Consider the following 23816-nt stretch of genomic DNA (forward strand, 5'->3'; position numbering starts at 1 on the left):
ACACAATACCCAGAAGCCTTAAAGTAATGCAGGAAAATGAACATAGTTTACCCTAGTTTACTTAGTTGGCACAGTGACACAGATACTACTGAGAAGTATGATCTTCTTAAATTTATTCTCCTTATGTTGAAATACAGAGGTGCCGGAAATGTTGAAAGTCTAAATATAGATGTGATTACGTTTGACATACTGAATAGTGCAACCTAGTGTTTTATCTTCCCTCATGTGGAAACTCATGTAAGGGAACATTCTATTCTTAATCTCTACCTTTGTGTAGTTGACTTCTTGTACAGAGTTTCACAATTATCTTGACATCCTGGAATGTCCTCTTCACCTTTTTCTGGCAAAGGGCTAGCTACCTGTCAAAAGACTGTTGATTCTTTTTTTTTTTTTTTTTTTTTTGAGTTGGAGTCTGGCTCTGTCACCCAGGCTGGAGTGCAGTGGTGCGATCTCGGCTCACTGCGACCTCTGCCTCCAGGGTTCAAGCTGTTCTCCTGCCTCAGCCTCCTGAGTAACTGGGATTACAAGCATATGCCACCATGCCCACCTACTTTTTTGTATTTTTAGTAGAGATGGGGTTTCACCATGTTGGCAAGGCTGGTCTTGAACTCCTGACCTCAAGATCCACCTGCCTCAGCCTCCCAAAGTGCTGGGATTATAGGTGTGAGCCACCGTGCCCAGCCTGTTGATTCTTGTAAGTCCATCCTATCATCTCTGAAGTAGCCTCTCTCGACTATTCCATCCCCAGTCTTACTCTGTCTTTGAAAAATTGTATCCTGCTTTTGTTAACTTTTTAAATGACTTTATTTTCTATGTACCCTTTTGTTTAACTATAGTACTGGATCTGTGTATAAAAGTAAACCTTTGCTGAGTGTGGTGGCTCATGCCTGTAATCCCAGCAGTTTAGAAGGCTGACATGGGAGGATTGCTTGAGCCCAGGAATTTAAGACCAGCCTGGGGAATATAGTGAGACCCCATCTCTGAAAAATAAAAATAAAAAATGAGCTAGACATGGTGTGTGCCTGTAGTCCTAACTACTCAGGAGGCTGAGGTGGGAGGATTACTTGAGTCCTGGAGGTTGGGGCTGCAGTGAACCATGGTTGCACCACTTTACTCTAGCCGGGGTGAAAAAGTGAGACCCTGCCTCAATCAATCAATAAATCAAACCTATATCTTAATAGTAATAATTATCCTTTGTTGAACTTTTAGTCTGTACTGGATACTATAGAAAAGTCCCTTAAGTCGTTAGCAGTTTTACAGATAAAGAAACTGAGAATTAAAAAGCCAGGTTCCAAATCTAGTAAGGAGCAGATCTAGAATTTGAACCAGATTTTTATTCTAGAGCTTTTGTGCTTAACCATTACATTATTTTGATTTCCACTGGTAGGAGAATGTGACAACAATAGTCACTTTTAGTACTGTTTCTGATTCTTTTGGGTCATCTTCAAGCCTTGGTAAACAGGCACTTATCTACAGGTCATAGAAATTATTTGTAAAAGATATTAAAAGACTAATAGAAGTTTCTTCATCCTACTAGTATACATGTTCATCCTTTGAGTTATAGGACACATTTTTTAAAAAACCAGCTAAAAATTTAATGTTATGGTGCTCCAGCTTTGTGTTGAGCTGTTAGTTTGTCAGGTGAGCAGATTCTGTAAATATATTCTCATTTTAAAAATGTCCAACAAGATGCCGAAAAAACCCACATGGTTTGTTCATTTTACATATCTGACAAGCTAGGACTTTACATGCTGACAAGCTAGGACTTAAATCCAGCCCTCATTTTGTTATATACTTTGTCACCATTACACATACCTGTTCTCTTACTACAGCACTGCAGTATAATTTTCTACAGTATAATTGTTGTTCTGTGAGGTGTCCTGAAGGGCTCTCTCCTGAAATAAAATAGCTTTTAATGGCCTATGTATTTTGTTATGATTTATTTTCTTATGACTACTTCAGTCATGTAAAATTTTAATGGTAGATTTTTTTCATTTTAAATAATTGCTCCATAAATATATGTTTTCTTCTCTGAAGATTGCTCTCTAGTCGTTCTATAATTGAGTTGTTAGAGGTAACTTCGGTGACTAGTTTAAAAAGAAAAAGAGGTAGGCCAATTTTTAGAACTGGCATTTATTTATAAATAGAGATTACTTTAATTCCATAACCAGTGAAGTGCTTAATAATGAGGAGAGATTGTTTCAGTGCTTATCTCATTTTTTCTCTTGTTTGTTCTTGTAAGTACTTGCTATTATTTCTTAGAAAGTCTGTTTCTGTAGAAGGGAATAAATAATCACAGTAAAAATTCCAGTTTCAGATTTAAAAGAGATTAAATGTATTTTAAAAGTCTCATTTTATAGACTTGATTATACATTTCACATACCTTTTAAAATAATCAGTATTTGAGGAATGCAGATAAGATTTGCTGATGGAATACTTGTCTAATTAAACTCCTTGTGACTTGGTTCCCTTAATTTAAAAAAAGTATGCATGTCATGACTTTATTATTCAGTTAATGTGTAAGACCGAATACAGTATGTAACCTAATAAGTAGATTAGGCAAATTAACTTCTACTCTACTCTGCTTTCTTCTAGTCCATATGTCTGGCTTCTCCTCTGTTGTACTTCCAAATGTTGTGGTGTCCTAGAGTTTGGAGCTGTATGTATGCCTTTGTCTTGCTGTTATTCACTTTGTTGCAACTACTCAACTCTGCTAGTGTAGCCAAAAATGGCCATAAGCAAATGTGGCTGTTTTCCATAGCAGTAGTTTGCTGACCCCTGTCCCTCAGGTAATCTCCCCAATCCCATGGCTTTAAATGTCATGTGTGTGCTGACACACAGATTTGGGCTGGAAATACAGTCCTGATATCTCCCATAATTCCAGACTTCTGTATCTAACTCCTTGCCTAAAATCATTTATTAGGTCAATCCGATGCCTTATATGTCTAAAACAGTACTTTTGAGACCTAATTCTTGTTTTAGTCTCCATTGCAGCCACCCAAGTTTAAATTACCATTGTTCTTTCACCTGGATTACTGTAGTAGCCTCCTAATTGATCTCCATTTTTCTATCTTGGTCCCTGCATAATCCATTCTTCACCTACCAGCGAGGTGTTCTTTTTTTGATGGCATCATTCGGACTGAATAAAACCCTCCAACAGCTTCTCGTTGTAGTTGGAATGCTTTAGAAATTCATTACCAAGGCCCACAGGCCCCTTCATGTTACGGCCACTGCTGACATTTCTGGTCTCCATATGATACTCTTCTTTCCTCGAATGTGATGAGAAACCTGACTGCTGAGAGAGAGTATGCAATAGAGTGATTCCTATAATAGCAATCACCTGGGGAAGTATTGATTTTTATAGTTTAAGAACTGAAAAAAACAGCAAAAAACTTTTTGTTTAATGCAGTTGTTAAAATAATCATGAGACTAGCACCAAGGAAGGATACATATTATACAAGTAAAAGAAGCAGGATACAAAATTGCATAATCACATACACTAGGATTACATATGCATGTGGACAAAGACTAGACAGTATTGAGAAGCAGAAATAGTTGTGTTACAATGGTAAGATTAGGGACATTCCAGTAGTTATGGGGAAGGTTAGGGAACATTCCCTTATTATCTAAACATTGAACATCTTATTTTTTAAGACTAGAATTTAAAACAAATGTTTCTTAGAATCTAAAATGAAGTCTTCATTTGGCCCCCAAAATGCATACCTGCTGTTTATTAAGAAATAACAAAAGCATGGTAGTCTTTCTGAGGTATAACTTTGCTAGAATAATTTTCTTCTTTCACGGAAGTTGAAGATTTTATGGTTTTACTTTTTCTTTTTCAACTTTTATTGTAGATTCAAAGGATATGTGTGCAGGTTCCTTACTTTGGAAATTGAAGATTTTCTTGTGTGTGTTTTGTCATAAATGGCTATTTGATATATCTTTTCTTTCTTTCTTTTTTTTAGAGACAGGGTCTTACTTTGTTGCCCATGCTGAAGTGCAGTGGTGCGATCATAGTTAACTGCAGCCTTGAACTCCTGGGCTCAAACGATCCTCCTGCCTCAGCCTCCTGAGTAGGTAGTACTACAGGCACAAGCCACCATGCCTGGCTAATTCTTTTATAAAGACAGGGTCTTGCTACATTGCTCAGACTGGTCTCAAATTCCTGACCTCAAGTGATCCTCCCATCTCAGCCTCCCAAGGTGTTTGGGATTATAGGCATGAGCCACGATGCCCAGCCCATTTAACTTTTTTCTTTATATTTCATATAGTTTACATTTGGGAAATTGAGAGTACATGAAATATAATTTTAAAGCAACAAAACATAAAGTAAAAATCTTTAAGTCATTATTGCAAAAACTTATTTTAGATTCCCAAGTCACTCCTGAAGAATTCAAATATGTTTGCCCTGTGAAACCTCCTCAAAAGCCTTTTAAAAAAGAGCTCTGGAGTCAGAAGAATCACTTGAACCCAGGAGGTGGAGGCTGCAGTGAGCCGAGATCGCGCAGTTGCACTCCAGCCTGGGTGAGAGAGTGATACTCCGTCTCATTAAAAAAAAGAAAAAAAAAAAAAAAAGGCAGGGCGCCATGGCTCACGCCTGTAATCCCAGCACTTTGAGAGGCCGAGGCGGGCGGATCACGAGGTCAGTAGATGAGACCCATCCTGGCTAACACGGTGAAACCCCGTCTCTACTAAAAATACAAAAAATTAGCCGGGCGTGGTGGCGGGCGCCTGTAGTCCCAGCTACTCGAGAGGCTGAAGCAGGAGAATGGCGTGAACCCAGAAGAGCTTGCAGGGAGCTGAGATCGTGCCACTGCACTCCAGCCTGGGCAACAGAGCAAGATTCCACAAAAAAAAAAAAAAAAAAGCTCTAGTCCTAGTTTTTTCGAAAAATACTACTCATTTATTAAAAGATAGGTTGTATTTATTTTATAAAATTCAACTTTTTTGGAGGGGAATTCAAAATTTAGTTGTACAGTGGAGTTTAGTAGTGTTCCTTTATCAGAGTTAGAAATAGTAACTGAACTGAATAATTAGAGGGATACCTGGATTTCAGGCCAAATTCTTAGGTGCTTGGCCAAAGACAATTGCTTGACCTTTCTGGATCTTTTTTCTCACCTGTAAAAGGTTGGAATAAAGTGATTCTTGAGGCGCAATAGTATATAATTCTGTAAAATACCGTTTTCTTAAAAATTTGAGCATTTTTAAGTGTTTTCCCTTAATCAGTTATTTCTGAATGAATATGGCCTTAGCTTCCTTTTACATAAAATAACTTTTGTAATAGTTTCTTTATCATTTTGGGTTTAGTTTGGATTCTGGAAGGGAAACAGGATGAATTATAATATAAGAAAAATAATCTGTACATATACTATGATATTACTAGAGGAATTGCCTGTTTTAGTCAAAGCCAACCTTATATCTTGTATTTCTTGTGTATCATGTGAAGTGTGTGTGTGTGTGTGTGTGTGTAGACACTGAATCCTGAAGAAAATTGTAAGCTGATAATATTGCTTGTGAATAAGTGTAATCAGATTTCTGGGTGGGGGTCAAGTTATGAGTTATTAGGAATCGTCTTGCCCATAGTGTCTTGTCTACACTCTTAGCAATTCTCAGAAACTATAGCTTTAAATTTCATTTCTGTATCCAAATCAGCCAAGACAAAGATTCTGTTCCAATAACTGTATGAAAGTCTTTATAAGAGACATTTTGTAACTGTCTGTCTGTAACATTCTTTCCTTTTAGTGGAACTTGTGCTTGTGTGCAATAAGGAAGTGTCTGCTTTTATTGTGGGATGTTCCTGGAAACCTAAGAAAAATTCCATTCAGTGACATGTTCCTTTATGTTTCGTTATTGTTAAGTGGCACTTTATACATTGGTAATTCAGTTGATTAAATAAACATTGAACTGCTATATGGAAAATATAGGAAAAGAGATGAGTAAGACACACGTTCACAAATAAGACTACAGTTGAGGGGAGGGTGGAGAGATTTAACCTATAATAAAAAGTAGAATATTCATTTATTAACAAGTTTAAATGAGTGTATATGGAGGGGTTGAGAGTGAGGGTAAGTCAGAGGAGGAATGGGGCACATCTGGCTGGGAAATTGGGAAAGGCCTCTTGAAGGTAAATGACATTTCAGCTGGCCTGTGAAGAATTAGGAGAATTTAACAGGCATGGGCTTGGGGAAGTGGCATAAAGGATGGAGGTTGGAGTCACCCCATGTGTTTTTGAGGAACATAGGCAATTCTGATTTGTGGGGATAAAGTATTACTGAGAAATGAAAAACTTCATTTGCTTTCCGTTCAACAAGCATGGAAGCATAGGCTGGAATGTTAATGTTGGGCTGAGCAGTTCGTTCTTAATACACTAGGCATTTTAGGAACCATTTAAGATACTGAAGTTGGAATGTGCCAGGATTGAATAATCTTGTGGTGAAGCTAGCAGTACTTGATAGAAGGGGGCAGGAACACCCACAGAAGTTGCTTATAATATTATAAGGAAGTAGGCTGGGCCGGTTGCTCATGCCTGTAATGCCAGCACTTTTTGAGACCCGAGGAGGAAGGATCACTTGAGGGCCAGGAGTTAGAGACCAGCCTGGTCAACAAAGCAAAACCATGTCTCTACAAAAATAAAAAATAAAAAAATTAGCTGGGCACAGTGGTGTGCACCTGTAGTCCCAGCTACTCAGGAGGCTGAGGCAGGGGAATCACTTGAGCCTAGAGGCTGGAGGCTGCAGTCAGCTATGATAGCCCCACCGCACTCAGCCTGGATAACAGGGTGAGACCCTGTTTCTTAAGAATATGTATGTGTATATATAATAAAGAACAGCACAATGGCTTGGAACAGTGTGGGCAATGGACAGAAAGGAATATGGATATAGGAAACATTGCTGTAAAAGAGTATATGGGCTTAGCATAATTAGTAGGGCTTTGGGGGGTGATAATGGGAGAGTAGAGAGGATGCCTTGGTGACGGCAGATACTTACGCCTTTTTTAGAAATAGAGCGTCAAGAAGGAGGACTTTTTTTTTTTTAATTATAAACCACTTTATAGCAATTACGATTTTAAATCACGTGCTGTCCTACTACCCCTGTACATTTACTGTTCTCGTTTTGCTTGTCCTCTTCCAGTCTTGTTCTTAAGTGCATTTAAGTTATACACTTAAAGTCCTGCTCCTTTTAATTTATTTTCTAACCTTGATGTCATATAAGTGTTCTGAGAGCTAGCTTTATCAGATAAGCCGCCAAGGTTTGGCTTTGTTCACTCGCAGATGCCTACAGAACTTCAAGGTAGAATTAGATGTTTGAATGAACTAGAAATGTTAGGAACCAAATGATCCTGTTTCTACTTAAAATTTTAATGTTTTGTTCATCATGGATACTTTGGCATTTTAGTTTTTAAAGATACTGCATTGTTATTCACTATCTTAATTACTGAGTTTTTTTGGGACCCCCTTAAATTTTTGCACCCCAAATTTTACCTCACTTATTTTTGTCTGGGCTTTTTTTGTTTTCAAGTCTTGTGAGTGACTAGAATCAGAAAAGAAGGAGCATATGGACAGAAAGAGAGGGCTGAGACAGGAACCCTGAGGAATAATCTTTATTTAGGGTGAAAAGAAGAGGATTCAGTGGAAAGTGAGAATGGGCCATTCAAGGAGCCAGGTTATGTGTTGAATCAGGAAGAGAACATTGAGACAAGTTGGGATAAAGATAGAATTTTGAGAAGGAAGCATGGTGGTCATTAATGGTAATGCTTCAGAGAAGCTGAGGAGGGAAGAATAAAGATTGAGGAGAGGTAGTGAATATTCTGGTGATAAGATTGTTATCCATTGCTTTGAAGAGGGCAAGAGTTCCTGAAAAGATTTACCATTTTAATCTGGAGGCTAAGGTAAATATGAACAAATTGGTGAGAACTGAAGGCTAGGTTTTTATAATGAGTATCAAAGGAGGGGATTGGTGTGATGTGAATAGACAAAGCAGGCTTTCCTAGTATTACCCAACACTATTAAAATGAATAAACCTTAGTTTTTATGGGAAAGGAAGTCATTTATCATTTGATTTTTAATAAACTTTATGTCCTGGCTGGAGTGTTATGGAGATTTTACGTTTGTTTGGGTTTTTTTGGTCTGTTTTAAAGAAAAGAGTCTTTCTCTGTTGTTCAAGTGGAGTGTAGTGGCATGATATAGCTCACTGCAGCCTTGAACTCCTGGGCTCAAGCGATCCTCCCACCTAGGCCTCCTGAATAGCTGGGACTAAGAGCGTGTGCCACCACGTCCAGCTAATTAAAAAACATTTTTTTTGTAGAGACAAGGTCTTGCTATGTTGCCCAGGCTAGCCTCTAATTCCTGGCCTCAAGTGTTCCTCCTGCCTTGGCCTCCCAAAGTGCTGGGATTACAGGTGAGAGCCACTGGCACCCAGCCCATTGTTAAATTAAGAAATTTTTGAAATTCATATGACTTCCACAATTTATACATATAATACAGACCAAAGTGTGGTCTAACTTGCATAGATAGTTGGAAATCTTGTAAAATTTATAAGCCGGCATCATATATTTTATATGCTGTTTTGGAATATATGCTTTTTATATACATGTGAATTTTATGATTGATTTGGGGATATGATTATATCCTACACTTCTGCATTACTCCACAGGTATTACTGTTCTAAAGATTGCCATTCAAATAGCTCCTGATATTAATCACCTTCCTTTAAAAATTTTGCTAAGTGATATATTTTTTGCTTAATCTTGTTCTGGATATGGCTGTTTCAAAATGTTCACTTTTATATTTCCACGCTTAGAGTCTTATGATTGTGGGCTTTCATAATAATTGTGGGCATTCATATGTAGTGCCATCTTAGCCTTCTACTTTTCTCTATATATACCTACTTATATTTGAAATCTTACTAATCATTATTCTTGTGTATCTGGCTGTCCCATGTTAAGGAGGATGACTCCCAAGTGTATATATATCTATGTCTCAGTTTCTGAGCTCCCATATTCTTTCAGCAGACATTTATTTATTGTTTGCTCTCTGCCAGGCACTGTGGTTGGCCCTGGTGAGGAAAACAGATAAGATCCCTACTCACATTGGTGCTTATATGACCTCTTTTGAACTCCTTCTGTGTCATCTCTCTTAATCACTTCTATAGTAATCCTCACCTAAATTTTCTATCATCAGCTGTCTAAAACCAAACTTTTCCTTCAAACCAGTTCTCTTTGTGGAATTTTCAGCTTTTAAAGATGTTATCGGCTGGGTGCGGTGGCTCACGCCTGTAATCCCAGCACTTTGGGAGGCCGAGGCGGGCGGATCACGAGGTCCGGAGGTCAAGACTATCCTGGCTAACACGGTGAAACCCCATCTCTCCTAAAAAAATACAAAAAATTAGCTGGGCATGGTGGCGCATTCCTGTAGTCCCAGCTACTCAGGAGGCTGAGGCAGGAGAATCACGTGAACCCAGGAGGCAGAGGTTGCAGTGAGCCGAGACTGCGCCTCTGCACTCCAGTCTGGGCGACAGAGTGAGACTCTGTCTCAAAAAAAAAAAAAAAAGATTATCATTTTCTGCTACCTAGGATAAAAGCCATGGAATTTTCTACATTCACTTCTAAGTCAGTCATGTACCATATTCTGTCAATTCTTCCTTTGTGGTAAATCCTTTTTCCCCTCATCGCCTCAACAAATTATGTATAGACTAATACAGTAGTCTGCTGCTTGCCCTTCTATAGCTGTTGCCAGATTAATTCTTCTAAAGATGAAAATTTTTACATATTCCCATATTGCTCAGAAATTGTTGCTTATCCATTTGATAGGCAGAATGAGATAAAAACTAGGACTATCCTCTTACCAGTTTTTTCATATCCTTTGCATCAGCAGCATTGGTCTGTTTTTTTAACATTCCAAACTCATGCTTTTTCTTAAGCATTTTTTCCCACCTGATATCTTCTCTAGTTTCTTCTGTTTACCCTTCTGAGTTCATCTCAGCTCAAATCTTATTTTATAAAGCCTTCCTCACCAAAGGAGACTACTTTTGTAACTACTGTTACACATACACTTCTGGCTTGGCATTTGTATACAGTATATTCAGCAGGTTCTGTGCCATAGATATATATATATAAAAGTTGGAAATTCTACAAAGATAACTGGTTTGAAGGAAAAGATTTAAGCAGCTTTATATGTATATATTTCTTATATAGATGTGTATATATTAGCCTGTGTTCTCTCTCCCAGTTATTTTGTTAAACTACTTTAAAGTCACGCCTGACTGAGAGTGCAGAGTAGGAACATTTGATAAAGATTAAAAAGGCAATGGCTACTGGAAAGCTGCCTCTGCAAATTGTCAAAGACTTGTTCCTTTTTTTTAGTTAGCGCTCTTACTAGTTTTACATTAAATGTATGTCACATAGTTCCTTTGTCTTTCTCATCTTTCTCAATAACATGACAGTAGTTAACAGTGTTAACTTTTCCCTGCATAGAGGACCATACATTGTTTTTATGTATTTTATTTCTGTGCTTCGTTTTAATTTACTAAATTGTTTTTCTGTTCTCTACTTTTTATGTAATCCTATTACTTCCTCTTATGATTTAAAAAACTAATCAAATTGAGGCAAGAGTATCTAATACAAGTAGTAAATCTGCAGAAAAGGTACATTAGACTGTGAGTGAGGAACATAACAGGCTGTAGACCACTGCTGCAATTTATAATTTCTTGGAGAAGAACCTTAAAGAGTTTAGGCCTCAGTTTCTGAATCCATAAAGATTTTAAGTAAGTGATCTCTTAAAATTCCTAAGTCTAAATTTCTGTCATATTCACATGCCACTACTTAAGTAGTTACCTCTATTCTTTTTTTTGCTGGAAGCCAGACTTTTGCATTAACAAAGTTTTGTTGTCATGTTTTCCTTTTAGATTCTATTTTAGGACTAGTCATTACAGTTTGTTTGACATTTGTTTAGTTCTGGATCTAGTGTTGTTTTCATAGCAAGCATTCACTTGAAGAGGAAAAATTAACCTAGTTGTGTTTTACTTGCCTTTTTCTTTTTTAAAGGTATTTTCAAAAGAAATAATTCCAGATTGATGGATGAAATTTTAAAACAACAGCAAGAACTTCTGGGCCTAGATTGTTCAAAATACTCACCAGAATTTGCAAATAGTAATGACAAAGATGATCAAGGTAAGCTTGAGTGTATAATTGAACATGTAACATATGAAGATGTGTGTTTTGTATTTCATGGCAATTTCTGTTACTCTGTCATTTATTCATTCACGTTGCTCTGTTACTCTTTATTGTCAACATCTTTAATCATCAGATTTAGACTTTCCTGTCTTAATCTTGGTAAAAAGTGAACACATGGTAAGGATTTTATTTAACCAGGCAAATTTTTTAACTGGTTCCACAGAGAATCCATAGAATGAACACATTTGTAGGGATATTGAAATGAATATATAAATAGAGGTACAACTGGTTGTTCTATGGGGTGAGGAAAGAAATTGAATCTTTGCTGGACAAGAAAGAATTTGCCTGTCTATAGATAAGAATTTTGCAGTGTTATCTGAGAATCCCATCAGTTGTAAGATAGCTCCTATAGAAGTAGAATTGATAAAGGTATGTATGCTATAGGCAATGCATATTCCACTCTAACAGTTTTTTCTTAGTCTTTATTTTTTTCTTTTATTCTGTGCTACTGCTAACGATATCGCAATTATAGAGGAAATTTTAGATGCGTGAAAATTTGTTAGCTAGCCTATAAAGTTTCTGTTTTCTAGAGGATGTAGTCGCAATGTATAGTCATTCTGAACACTTTGAAAAGAAGGCAGTGTATAAATATATACATGGATGTGATTTGGGATATATGGATCCTTTCAGAGGAGAATAGCTAAGTATGTTTTGATATTGAAATTGAAGGGCTTAAACAATTCTTATTTACCGTAAGAACTGTATGTTTATTTTGGTTTAACCTTGTATTTCTTAAAACTGATTTTGAAATATACCTGGAAGAGAGCGTTTTTAAAATACATTGTTTGTTTTTTCTTCCAGTTTTAAATTGCCATTTGGCAGTGAAGGTGCTGTCTCCGGAAGATGGAAAAGCAGATATTGTAAGAGCTGCTCAGGACTTTTGCCAGTTAGTAGCCCAGAAGCAAAAGAGACCCACAGATTTGGATGTAGATACATTAGGCAGTTTACTTAGTAAGTTTTTTATATATATATACATATATATGTATATGTATGTGTGTGTGTGTTTAGTTTTGTCACACAAGGATACAGTATGAAAGAAAATATTTATGTTTCTTTCACACCATAAAGCCTGATTCTTTTGTTGTTAATACCTGTTAAATTTCTGAAATTTAAAGACCTATGTAAAAATGGTTTCAAGACAGTGAGATTTGTAGCCACTCACTTGCATGAGGATTTAATGGTAAAGGAGACGACCTTTGAGGATCTTTTTTGTAGTGATGAATATTCTTGAAAATAGTACTTCTGCTTGTTAGCCTTCCTCTCCCTCTTCCCCTTTCTTTTTAGTTTGAACTTTCCCGTAACTTTGAATTTAATCTTTTTATGAGGTGATCCCAGGAATATAATCTTACTGTTAACCGTGATTCCTTTTTAATTATTCTTTCAGTTATGCTATACCAAATATACAACTGTATTTGTCATGTTATACCAAATATAACCTTTCTTCTTCAGCTGTTTAAAAAAGCCTTTGGTTTGCATATTCTCTCTAGAGAATTCCCTCTAGGACCTTTTTGCCTTAATGTCATGGTCCTTCTTGCTTACTAGCGTTAGCCTTGATCCTTTTGAAGAAAGACAATCTCTCTAGTAAATTCATGTTCATTAATAGCTTCTATAGGCCTACAGTTTTAGATATTCATTCATTTTTTATTACTTAGAATATCCATTTACTTATTAATCATGCATTTTCAGGCTGGATGGGGTGGCTCACACTTGTAATCCCAGCACTTCTGGAGGCTGAGGCAGGTGGGTCGCTTGAGCGCAGGAGTTTGAGACCAACTTGTGCAACAAAGCAAAACCACATCTCTACAAAGAATAAAAAATTAGCCAGGCATAGTGGCTCACGCCTTTGGTCCCAGCTACTCAGGAGGCTGAAGCAGGAGTATAGTTTGAGTTCGAGAGGCAGAGGTTGCAGTGAGCCAAGATCGCATCAGTACACTCTAGCCTGGGTGACGGAGTGAGACCCTGTCTCAAAAAAAAAAAAAAGAAAAAAAAGAAAAAGAAATGCATTTTCTATCTTAACTTATTTACTTAACTCTCCATTCTTTGTTTCTTCCACTTTGACATGTGTCCGTCACAGAGCAAAGGCCATCTCCCACTTCTTGATTTCGCTAACTTCCTACTTTTGTTGACTACTCGCTTCTTACCCTACCCTGTCATTGCCTAATTATATTCAGGCTCAGTGAGTAGTAGACCATTATGGGGCCTCTCTGCTCAGATGTTACTGGGATGTTGACTGTTTCCTGCACCCTATGAGGCCCTAATAAGAGAGTAATTTCATAAGGACATGCTAAAAGTTGATGGAGATCCAAAGATGACCTTCAGGTAGTCCATGGGAAAGCGCTAATGTTTATTAAGCCCAGCTGTTGCCTTCAGGCATTGTAGGCTTAGGATAAATGAAAATGTACACAATTCTTAACTCATTAATTTGACAGAAGCAAGCATTCTGAATACCATCACCCCCAAAGTTCCTTTGTGACTGCATTTAGTCCCCACTCCTGTCCCCTAAACCAGCAACCACTGGTCTGGTTTCTGACTATACTTTTGCTTTTTGTATAAATTTTATATAAAAGGAGTCATACAATATATAGTCTTTTATGTCTTGCTTTGTTTACTTACCATAATATTTTTGACGTTCATCTATGTAAAATGCATTAGTTATTCATTATTTTTTATTGGTGAGTAGTATTTTCTAGATATACCACATTTTGCTTATGCATTCATTGGTTAAAGCACATTTGCTTTGTTTCCAGTTTTTGAATAATGCTGTATGACCATTTGTGTACAAGTTTTTGTGTGGATGTTTGTGTGTTTTCAAGAATTCAGAAAGTCAGAATTCTATCAGATAAATTTAACAAAGAGAGTGAAATAATTAAAAAGAAGCAGAAATTCTGGAGTTGAAAATGCAGTTGACATACTGAAAATGCATCAGAGTCTCTTAATAGCAGAATTGATCAAGCAGAAGAAAGTTATAAGCTTGAAGATAAGCTATTTACAAATAGAGGAGACAAAAGAATGAAACACACCTACAAAATCTAGGAAAAAGCCTCTTGAGGGCAAATCTGAGGAGATACAGAGAGAGAACGAGATGGGTTACAAAGTTTATTCAAACCTAGAGAACTTCCCAAACCTAGAGAAAAATATCAGCATTCAACTACAGGAAGATTATAGAACACCAAGCAGATTTAACCAAAAGATGACTACTTTAAGGCATTTAATAATCAAACTATCAAAGGTCAAGGATTAAAAAAAAAAATGGATCCTAAAAGCAACAAGAGAAAAGAAACAACATACAATAGAGGTTCAACATATCTGGCAGCAGACTTTTCAGTAGAAACCTTACAGGCTGGGAGAGAGTGGCATAACGTATTTTAAAAAGTGCTGAAGGAAAGAAACTTTTACCCTAGAATAATAGTATGCCCAGTGAAAATATCCTCCAAACACGAAGAAGAAATAGACTTTCCCAGACAAACAAAAGCTAAGAGATTTTATCAGCACCACACTTGCCCTGCAAGAAATGCTAAGGGGAATTGTTTAATCAGAAAGGAAAAGATGTTAATGAGCAATAAATCATCTGAAGGTACAACTCTCACTGGTAATAGTAAGTACACAGAATATTACAGAACTGTAACTGTGGTGTATAAAACTGTCAAGTAAAAAGACTAAAAGATGACCCAGTCAATAATAACTAAAACAACTTTTCAAGACATAGTACAATTAAGATACAAATAAAAACAACAGAAAGTTTTAAAATGGGGAGATGAATGTAAAGTGTACAGTTTTTATTAGTTTTCATTTTGTTTATTTGTTTATACAAGCAGTATGGTAATCAGCTTAAAATAATGGATTATAAGATAGTATTGCAAGCCTCATGGTAACCTCCAATCGAAACAACTAGAAAACAAATAACAAAATGGCAGGAGTAAGTCCTTATCGCTAATAACATTGAGTGTAAGTAGACTAAACTCTTCAAAAGACATACAGTGGGTGGATGTATAAAAAACAAGACCCAATGATCTGTTGCCTACGAGAAACACACTTCACCTATAAAGACACACAGACTGAAAATAAAGGGATAGAAAAAGATATTTTATGCCAACGGAAACCCAAAAAGAGCAGGAGTTACTATACTTATATCAGACAAAAGATATTTCAAGACAAAAACTCTAAGAAGAGACCAGGAAGTTCACTATCTAGTGATAAAGGGGTCATTTTAGCAAGAGGATATAAGAATTGTAAGTACATATGCACCCAACATTGGAGAACCCAGATATATAAAGCCAATATTAATAGAGCTAAAGAGAGAGAGAGAGAGAGAGACCCGAATACAATAATAGCTGGAGACTTCAACACCCTACTTTCAACACTGGACAGATAGAGACAGAAAATCAACAAGAAACATTGAACTTAATCTGCACTGTAGACCAAATGGATCTAATCGATATTTACAGAACATTTTATCCAATGGCTGCAGAATATACATTCTCCTTGTCAGCACATGAAACATTCACAAGGAGAGACCATATGTTAGGCCACAAAACAAGTCTAAAACATTCACAAAAATTGAAATAATATCAAGCATCTTCTCTGACCACAATGGAATAAAACTAGAAATCAATAAGAGGAATTTTGGAAACTATACAAACACCTGGAAACTAATCAATATGCTCCTGGATTACCAGTGGGTCAATGAAAAAATTAAGGAAATTGAAAAATTTATTGAAACAAGTGGTAATAAAAATACAACATACCAAAACCTATGGGATGCAGCAAAGCAGTACTAACAGGGAAGTTTAAAGATCAGAACAGAAATGAATGAATTTGAAATGAAAGAGCGTATACAAAAGATTAAAAATTTGGTGGTGTTTTAGAAAAGATAAAATTGAGAAATCTTTAGTTAGACCAAGGAAAAAAACCAGAAGACCCAAATAAATAAAATCAGAGATGGAAAGGAAATATTGCAACTGATGCTACAGAAATTCAAAGGATCATTAGTGGCTGCTATGAGTAACTATATGCCAATAAATTGGAAAATCTAGAAGAAATAGATAAATTCCTAGACCTACAACCCACCAAGATTGAACCATGAAGAAATCCAAACCCTGAAGAGACCAATAATAAATGATGAGGTTGAAGCTGAAGTAATAAAAAGTCTTAGAGCAGTGGAAAGCTCAGGACTGGATGGCTTCATTGCTGGATTCTACTAAACATTTAAAGAAGAACTAATACCAATTCTACTCAAACTATTCTGCACAATAGAAAGGAGGGAATGCTTACAGATTCATTCTGTGAAGCTAGTATTACCATGTTACCCAAACCAGACAAAGTCACATCAAAAAAAGAAAACTAGAAGCCAGTATCACTGATAAATGTTCATGAAGAAATCCTCCACAAAATAATGGCAAACCAAATTCAACAATATATTAAAAAGATCATGACCAAGTGGGATTTATCCCAGGGATGCAAGGATGGTTGAACATACACAAATCAATGAATATGATATATTGACAGTATGAAAGATAAAAATCATAATTAATTGATACTGAAGAAGCATTTGATAAACACTTGCATGATAAAAACCCTAAAAAATCTGGGTATAGAAGGAACATACTACAACATAATAAAAGCCATATATGATGGACCCATAGCTACTATCTTTCTGAATGGGGAAAAACTGAAAGCCTTTCCTCCAATATCTGGAACACAAGGATGCCACTTTCACCACTGTTATTTAGCATAGCACTGGTGGTCCTAGCTAGAGCAATCAGACCAGAAAAAGAAGGAAAAGGCATCCAGATTGGAAAGGAAGAAGTCCTTCTTTGCAGATGATCTGATCTCAAATTTGGAAAAACCTAAAGATTCCACCAGACAACTATTAGAACAGATAAACACATTCAGTAAAGTTGCAGGATACAAAACCAGTGTACAAAAATCAGGAGCATTTCTATATGTCAATAGTGAACAATCTGAAAAAGAAACCAAGAAAGTAATCACATTTATAATAGGTACAAATAAAATTAAATATCTAGGAATTAACCAAAGAAGTGAAGAATCTCTACAATGAATACTATGAAACATTGATGAGAGAAATTAAGGAGGACAGCCAAAAAATGTAAGCCTATTTCCTGTTCATGGATTGGAAGAAGAATCAATATTGTTAACCATACTCCCCAAAGCAATCTGCAGTCAATGCAACTTCTATCAAAATATCAGTGACATTCTTCACAGAATTAGAAAAAAACAATCCGAAAATTTATATGGAATCACAAAAAGACCCAGAATAGCCAAAGCTATTCTAAGCAAAAAGAACAAAACTGGAGGAATCACGTTACCTGACTTCCAGTTATACTACAGAGCTATACTTATAGTTATCAAAACAGCATGGTACTGGCATAAAAACAGACACAGACTAATGGCAGAGAATAGACAATCTGGAGACAAATGCATACATCTCCACTGAACTCATTTTTTGACAAAGGTGCCCAGAACATACAATGGGAAAAACCACTATCTTCAGTAAATGGTGCAGGGAAAACTGGATATCCATATGCAAAAGAATGAAACTAGAACCCTATCTCTTGCCATATACAAAAATCAAATCAAAATGCATTAAAGACTTAAATCTAAATCTCAAACTATGCAACTACTACAAGAAAACATTGGGGAAGCTCTCTAGGACATTGGACTGGGCCAAACCCTACAAGCACAGGCAACCAAAGCAAAAATGAACAAATGAGATCACATCAAGTTAAAAACCTCCTGCACAGCAAAGGAAACAATAAGCAAAGTGAAAAGACAACACAGAGAATGGGAGAAAATATTTGCAAACTACTCATCTGACAAGGGAGTAATAACTAGAATACATAAGGAGCTTAAGCAAATCTATAGGAAAAAGATCTAATCTGATTTTTTAAATAGGCAAAAGATCTGAATAGATATTTCTCAAAAGAATACATACAGATAGCAAATAGGTATATGCAAAGATGCTCAATATCACTGATCATTGGAGAAATGCAAATTAGACCTACAATAATGTATTATCGTAAAATAGCTTTTTTCTAAACAGGTAATAACAAATACTAACGAGGATGTGGAGAAAGGGAATCCTTGTACACTGTTGGTGGGAATGTAATTGGTACAACCAGTGTAGAGAACAGTTTGGAGGTTTCTCAAAAAACTAAACCTTGAGCTACCACATGATCCAGTAATCCCACTGCTAGGTATATACCAAAAAGAAAAGGATCTGGACTTCTATGTTTATTGCAGCACTGTTCACAATAGCCAAGATTTGGAAGCAACTGAAGTGTCCATCAGCAGATGAATCGATAAAGAAAATGTACATATGGACCATAGAGTAGTATTCAGCCATAAAAAGAACAAGATCCTGTCATTTGCAGCAACACGGATTAAACTGGAGGTCATTACGTTAAATGAAATAAGCCTGTCACAGAAAGACAACCATCACATGTTCTCACCTGTGGGAGCTAAAAATTAAAACAATTGAACTCATGGAGATAGAGAGTAGAAGATGGTTGCTAGAGGCTGGGAAAGGTAATGGGGGAGTGAGCCAGCAGGGAAGTGAGGCTGGCTACTGTGTACAAAAAAAAAATTGAATAAGATTTTTTTTTTTTCAAAGTTGTTGTGTCTATTCAGGGTCCTTTGCATTTTTCTACAAATTTTGGGATTGGCTTTTTAATTTAAAAAAAACTCTGCTGGGGTTTTGATATGGATTGAGTTGCATCTATAGCTCAATTTGGGGAAAGTTGCCGTCTTAACAATATTGAGTCTTCCAGTTCATGAACATAGTATATTTCTCCATTTATTTGGGTTCTAATTTTCTTTTTTTTTTTTTGAGATGGAGTCTCGCTCTGTCACCCAGGCTGGAGTGCAGTGGCGTGATCTCGGCTCACTGCAGACTCCGCCTCCCAGGTTTACGCCATTCTCCTGCCTCAGCCTCCCGAGTAGCTGGGACTACAGGCGCCTGCCACCGCACCTGGCTAATTTTTTGCATTTTTAGTAGAGATGAGGTTTCACTGTGTTAGCCAGGATGGTCTCGATCTCCTGACCTCGTGATCCACCTGCCTCGGCCTCCCAAAGTGCTGGGATTACAGGCGTGAGCCACCATGCCCGGCCGGGTTCTAATTTTCTTAAATAATATTTTGCAGTTTCAGGGTATAGAATTTCTACTTCTTTTGTTAAATTTACTCCTAGGTATTCTTTTTGATGCTGTTGTTAATGGAATTATATTCTTAATTTTCAGGTTGTTTATTAATACTTAGAAATACACTTGTTTTTTAATATTGATTTTATATCCTGCAACCTTGCTGAGATACAAGTTCACCTAATCTAGTAGCTCTTTTTGTAGAGACTTAGGATTTTCTAAATACAGGATCATGTTGTCTATGAATAAAGATTACTCCTGCTGTCTCTGCTCAGGTTATTTTTTTATTTTATTTTTTAGTCTGGCTTATGTCTACATAGCTTAGTGGTTAGCCAATGATTTCCACACTGGTTATGCTTAGATACCTTAAATTTGTAAGGCTTCCATGATCTCTGGTATTGGAAACTGAATTTAAAGTTGCCACCAGTTCTCAAGTTTCCTTGGCTTTTGATTTTCACTGGACTTTCTTTCTGGCCTGTCCCCTACCCTGCTTCCCCTCCTAGTATGTATGTTATTTCCCAGTTGGCCATGGATATGTGAGAGTTTATCTGAGCCCTTATTTCCTGGATCTCACTGTGAAATTTCTTGCCATTGTATTAACTGGGGCTACAACCTCAGGCAAGTAAAGCTGTGGGTTTTCCTATTTTTTCTCTTTTGAATTTCCCACCTTTAACTGTCAAACCATGGATTTTCATTGTTCCTTTTCCTTCTTGCCTACACCCTCCAGTTCCAAATTGAGCCCATATCTTTTGGCAGCAAGTAGCAAATCATCTAATTTTTGCTGTCAGAGCTATACTGGTAAAATGTAAGTTCTCTCCAGTTGATTGGGGTGGGTGGGCATTGGGAGCAGTCCCAGGCAAGAAGGCCATAGATCTTTGTCATTCTTACTGAAAGCTCTAGCCTTTTTTTGTTGTTTTCTTTAAGAATAATTGTCCGCCTTTGGTCAGTATCTAGTGTACTTGAATGGTTGGTTTTGTCCAACTTAACACGTTTTTTATAGAGAAGATTTGCCACCCTCTTTACAACACTATTGGTTTGGAGTTCCTTCTTGTCATTTTTTATGGAAGATAATTTATTGCTTCTTAGGTGATACAGGAATGTGTGTTCCTCTGCTTGGCCCATTCACTCTACCAGTATGGACTTTTAAAAGGACTTTGTTATGGAAATAATTTTTTCAGTATTACTGCTGGACAGGACTGCCTAATCCAGTTTCCTTATTTGACAAATGAAGGAATTTAGCACTGGAGAGATTGTATAACAGACAAGTTAGTGGCAGAACTGAGGATATTAACAACTATTGGAACCTTAGTCTCTTGGATTATAGTATCTTTTTTCTATACTCTTCAAATTTATTTTTAAGCTGTTGAAATACCCTTATCCTTTTTTTCCCCAAGTCAGGTCTCATATGGAAACTGGTTCATGAAAGTGATAAAAATTGTCCTTGTGCTTATTGAGGCAGATGCTTGGTCTCCTTTTCCTCTCTGAGGCTGCTCTGGCTCTGGGGAGCACTGAAGACATTTGTAGTGTATGGCTAGGAGTTGGTCTTTTTGGGTTCATAGCTGTAAAATGAGGTGCATGAGGGAAGGAAGGAGAATAGATACTTTTTAAATTTCCTTTTCATCTCTGAAGTTATTCGATTCTGTGGCCAGAATCAAGCAGTCATGCCTTTAGAACTGTAGTACCTTTCCCAGGATTCCAAGAGAACACCTACATTGAGTCTTAAAAGATACATGGGATTTTGGGGGCACCTATTGGGTATAGTGTGGGAGATGGGTTACCCTTTCTTATCAGGTAATCAATCCAGTTAAACAGACTTTTGAGTAAACTTCCACATTTGGAATGAGCATAGATATTAAAGTATGTATTACAGAGTTGGGGGTGGGGCATGGAGACATACAGATAAAACTTCTGAAGAAAACAGGTAGATTAAGAAACCAATTTGATTAATACATTTTGCCCTTGATCTGTGTGTTTCTGTGTGTGTGCGTGCGCATGCAGTGCATGTTAAGTTCATGTGTATTTATTTATTTCCAAGGTTCAAATGGTTGTCCTGATCCTGATTTAGTATTGAAGTTCGGTCCTGTGGACAGCACATTAGGCTTTCTTCCCTGGCACATCAGATTGACTGAGATTGTGTAAGTAATTAAAAGCGTACTGACTTTGTTTAGATTCAGCAAGTGTTTCTTGAGCTCAGCACTGTACTAGATCTAGTGGGGATTTCTAACGAATTATAATACTGGATCCTTTACCTCAGTTATTTCACAGTACCACTGGTAAAATAAAGTCATACATAAATGAGTTAGACACAAGAGAGTGTATAGTTGTGCAGATGTTTGGTGTTGCCACTAATTACCTTAGGAGATCAGGAGTGAGAGATTAACTGTAAAGGGTGTGGCTTGATCCGCAGATATATAAAATGGGTACAGTTTTCTTATTTAGAGAAAAGGTGAGAAGAGGGGAAAAAAGAAAACCTGGGATGTGTTTTAAAGAAATAAGGAACTAGCCACACCAGAGCAGACAGTGTTAGGCAGTAGTATGAGATGAAATCAAATAGTTCAGAGGTGTCAAGGCTCAGAAATTTTTAAATGCCAGCATAGGAATGTGTATAGTGGTAGGCTGGCAATAGGAAACGTGTTGAGCCTGTATATTATGTGGGAATGGTGATTTTGGAAGATTTGTTTAGCAGCTTATGCACTAGAGTGGATTGGATTTGGGAAGGGATGAGATTAAAAAGACAAGTGAAGAGGCCATAACTATAAGGGAGAATACATTGAAGAGAATGAAATTGCTTATTTAGAACAGTTCAGGCAAACTTTTTCTGTAAAGGGCCAAATAGTAAATATTTTAGGCTTTTCAGGCCGTACAGTCACTTGGAACTGCTCCTCTCTATTGCAGCTATGCAACTCTGCTGCTATAGCTAAACAACCATGGATGATATGTAAACAAGCGTTGTGACCGTATTCTGATAAAACTGTTTACAAAAACAAGTATCAGGCTCCTGGGCTGTATTTGCTGACCCCTAATTTAGAATAAAGTAGAGACATAGTAGCCTTAAAATATATTTAAATGTTGGGTCTTGGAGAGTACTACAAATTCTCTCTCTCATGACAAGTATTTACCAAGTATAATTGCAGGCATAGCACTTTACTAATTGTGATAAAATTAGAGAAGAGATGAAATGACTCCTAAGTTTTTAAGCTTAAGTGACTAAGTGATTATGATATTATTGAGAGGAAACCAGAAAATGAAGGGAATATTCATTTTTGAAGGGAAGATGCAGATGATTTTGAGGCCATAGTCTTATTTGGATGGATACACTTAGTGTAGAACAGATAAAGATGTAGAATTGATGCTTGAGTGAGAAGTCAAGGCTAAAGATATATGTTTGGGGATCATCATAACCTAGGAAGTAGTTGAACCTATGAGAATATAGAGTATCTCTCTAGGGTGTGCGAAGGGGTCTTTTAAGCTTGCGGGCAGGAGGGACAAAGTATGAAAAAGAGAAGAGAACGTGTAGCATATTAGAGTTGGAAAGGACTCTAAATCATCTGGTCCCACCTTCTCATTTTATAGATAAGGAAAATAGGGAAGAGAGACATTGTTCAAGCTTGTCACAAAGTGAATTAGAACCCAGATCTCCAGACTCAGAGTTTCTTTATGGTGGGAGTATGTTTCTCTTACCTGGTTTTCTCCAAGGGTTTTCAAGTCATTTCAGGTGGTCTCCAAGTATGGCAGCAGTGATGCTGTGTACAGTTGGGAGTGGTTTGGAGGGAAGAACAGAAGGATTTTGGTTTGAATCTTGACTGTGCAGCTCAATAATGTGACTTTGGAAAGTTATTTAAACTTCTCTATATTTGTACGAAGGGCATGTTAATGTGGAGTTGATAATTTAAATCTGATAATGGACAAGATATGAAGCACATAACAGGCTGTTCCTTTGACCTATGTACATGTCTATGATAGCTATATCACATTATACTGAGGTTTGCTTTGTATTTGTTTACCCTGTACGAGACTGAGCATTGTGATGGCAGGGAAAATGTGTTAATCATAATACAGAGAAGGGAAGGGTGGGGTTCTGACAGAACAGACTGAGAAATAGCAACAGAGCTTCTGAGGCATTGAGGGGTAGTGGCACTATATTTATTGAAGAGTCGTAGGAGATGAGGTTGATTGAAGGGGTAAGATGAGGAAGACTTAGGAAAGTTGAGAGTGTGAGGACATTTGAAGCAAGCTTTAGCAAGAAGAATGCATTAAATTTGTTCTTTGAGCATATTATTTCAGAGGCGTGAATAAGACTTAAGGTTGATAGCAGAGATTATTAAGAGATGATGAGGAATTAGAAGTGGGTGACTTACTTCAGAATTTCTGGCAGTCTGAGGAAGGATAAAGAAAAGTATAGCTAAAGACAGGCAGGAGTCCTTTCAAGGTA

The 23816-nt window shown here is 36.9% G+C and overlaps 1 protein-coding gene and 1 long non-coding RNA gene across 3 annotated transcripts in view; one reads left to right on the forward strand and one right to left on the reverse strand.

Annotated features, from left to right (window-relative positions):
• Window positions 1-23816, forward strand: part of NUS1 (NUS1 dehydrodolichyl diphosphate synthase subunit) — a 33578-nt gene that overhangs the window by 6020 nt on the left and 3742 nt on the right. Inside the window, exons 2-4 of the mRNA XM_009242189.4 lie at window positions 11041-11166; window positions 12031-12180; window positions 21420-21519. Coding sequence (XP_009240464.2) covers window positions 11041-11166; window positions 12031-12180; window positions 21420-21519 — 376 coding nt within the window. The remainder of the gene's footprint in view (window positions 1-11040; window positions 11167-12030; window positions 12181-21419; window positions 21520-23816) is intronic.
• Window positions 2123-23364, reverse strand: LOC129060231 (uncharacterized). Of its 2 annotated transcripts, none has more exons than XR_008526775.1 (4): window positions 23066-23364; window positions 3104-3295; window positions 2384-2469; window positions 2123-2273 (listed from the first exon to the last, which is right to left on the reverse strand). It is a non-coding gene; the product is annotated as an uncharacterized LOC129060231 (long non-coding RNA). The 2 variants fall into 2 exon arrangements; XR_008526774.2 differs by lacking the exon at window positions 23066-23364 and adding an exon at window positions 5046-5224.

The sequence above is a fragment of the Pongo abelii genome, chromosome 5 (genome assembly GCF_028885655.2).
Source record: "Pongo abelii isolate AG06213 chromosome 5, NHGRI_mPonAbe1-v2.0_pri, whole genome shotgun sequence".
NCBI lineage: Eukaryota > Metazoa > Chordata > Mammalia > Primates > Hominidae > Pongo > Pongo abelii.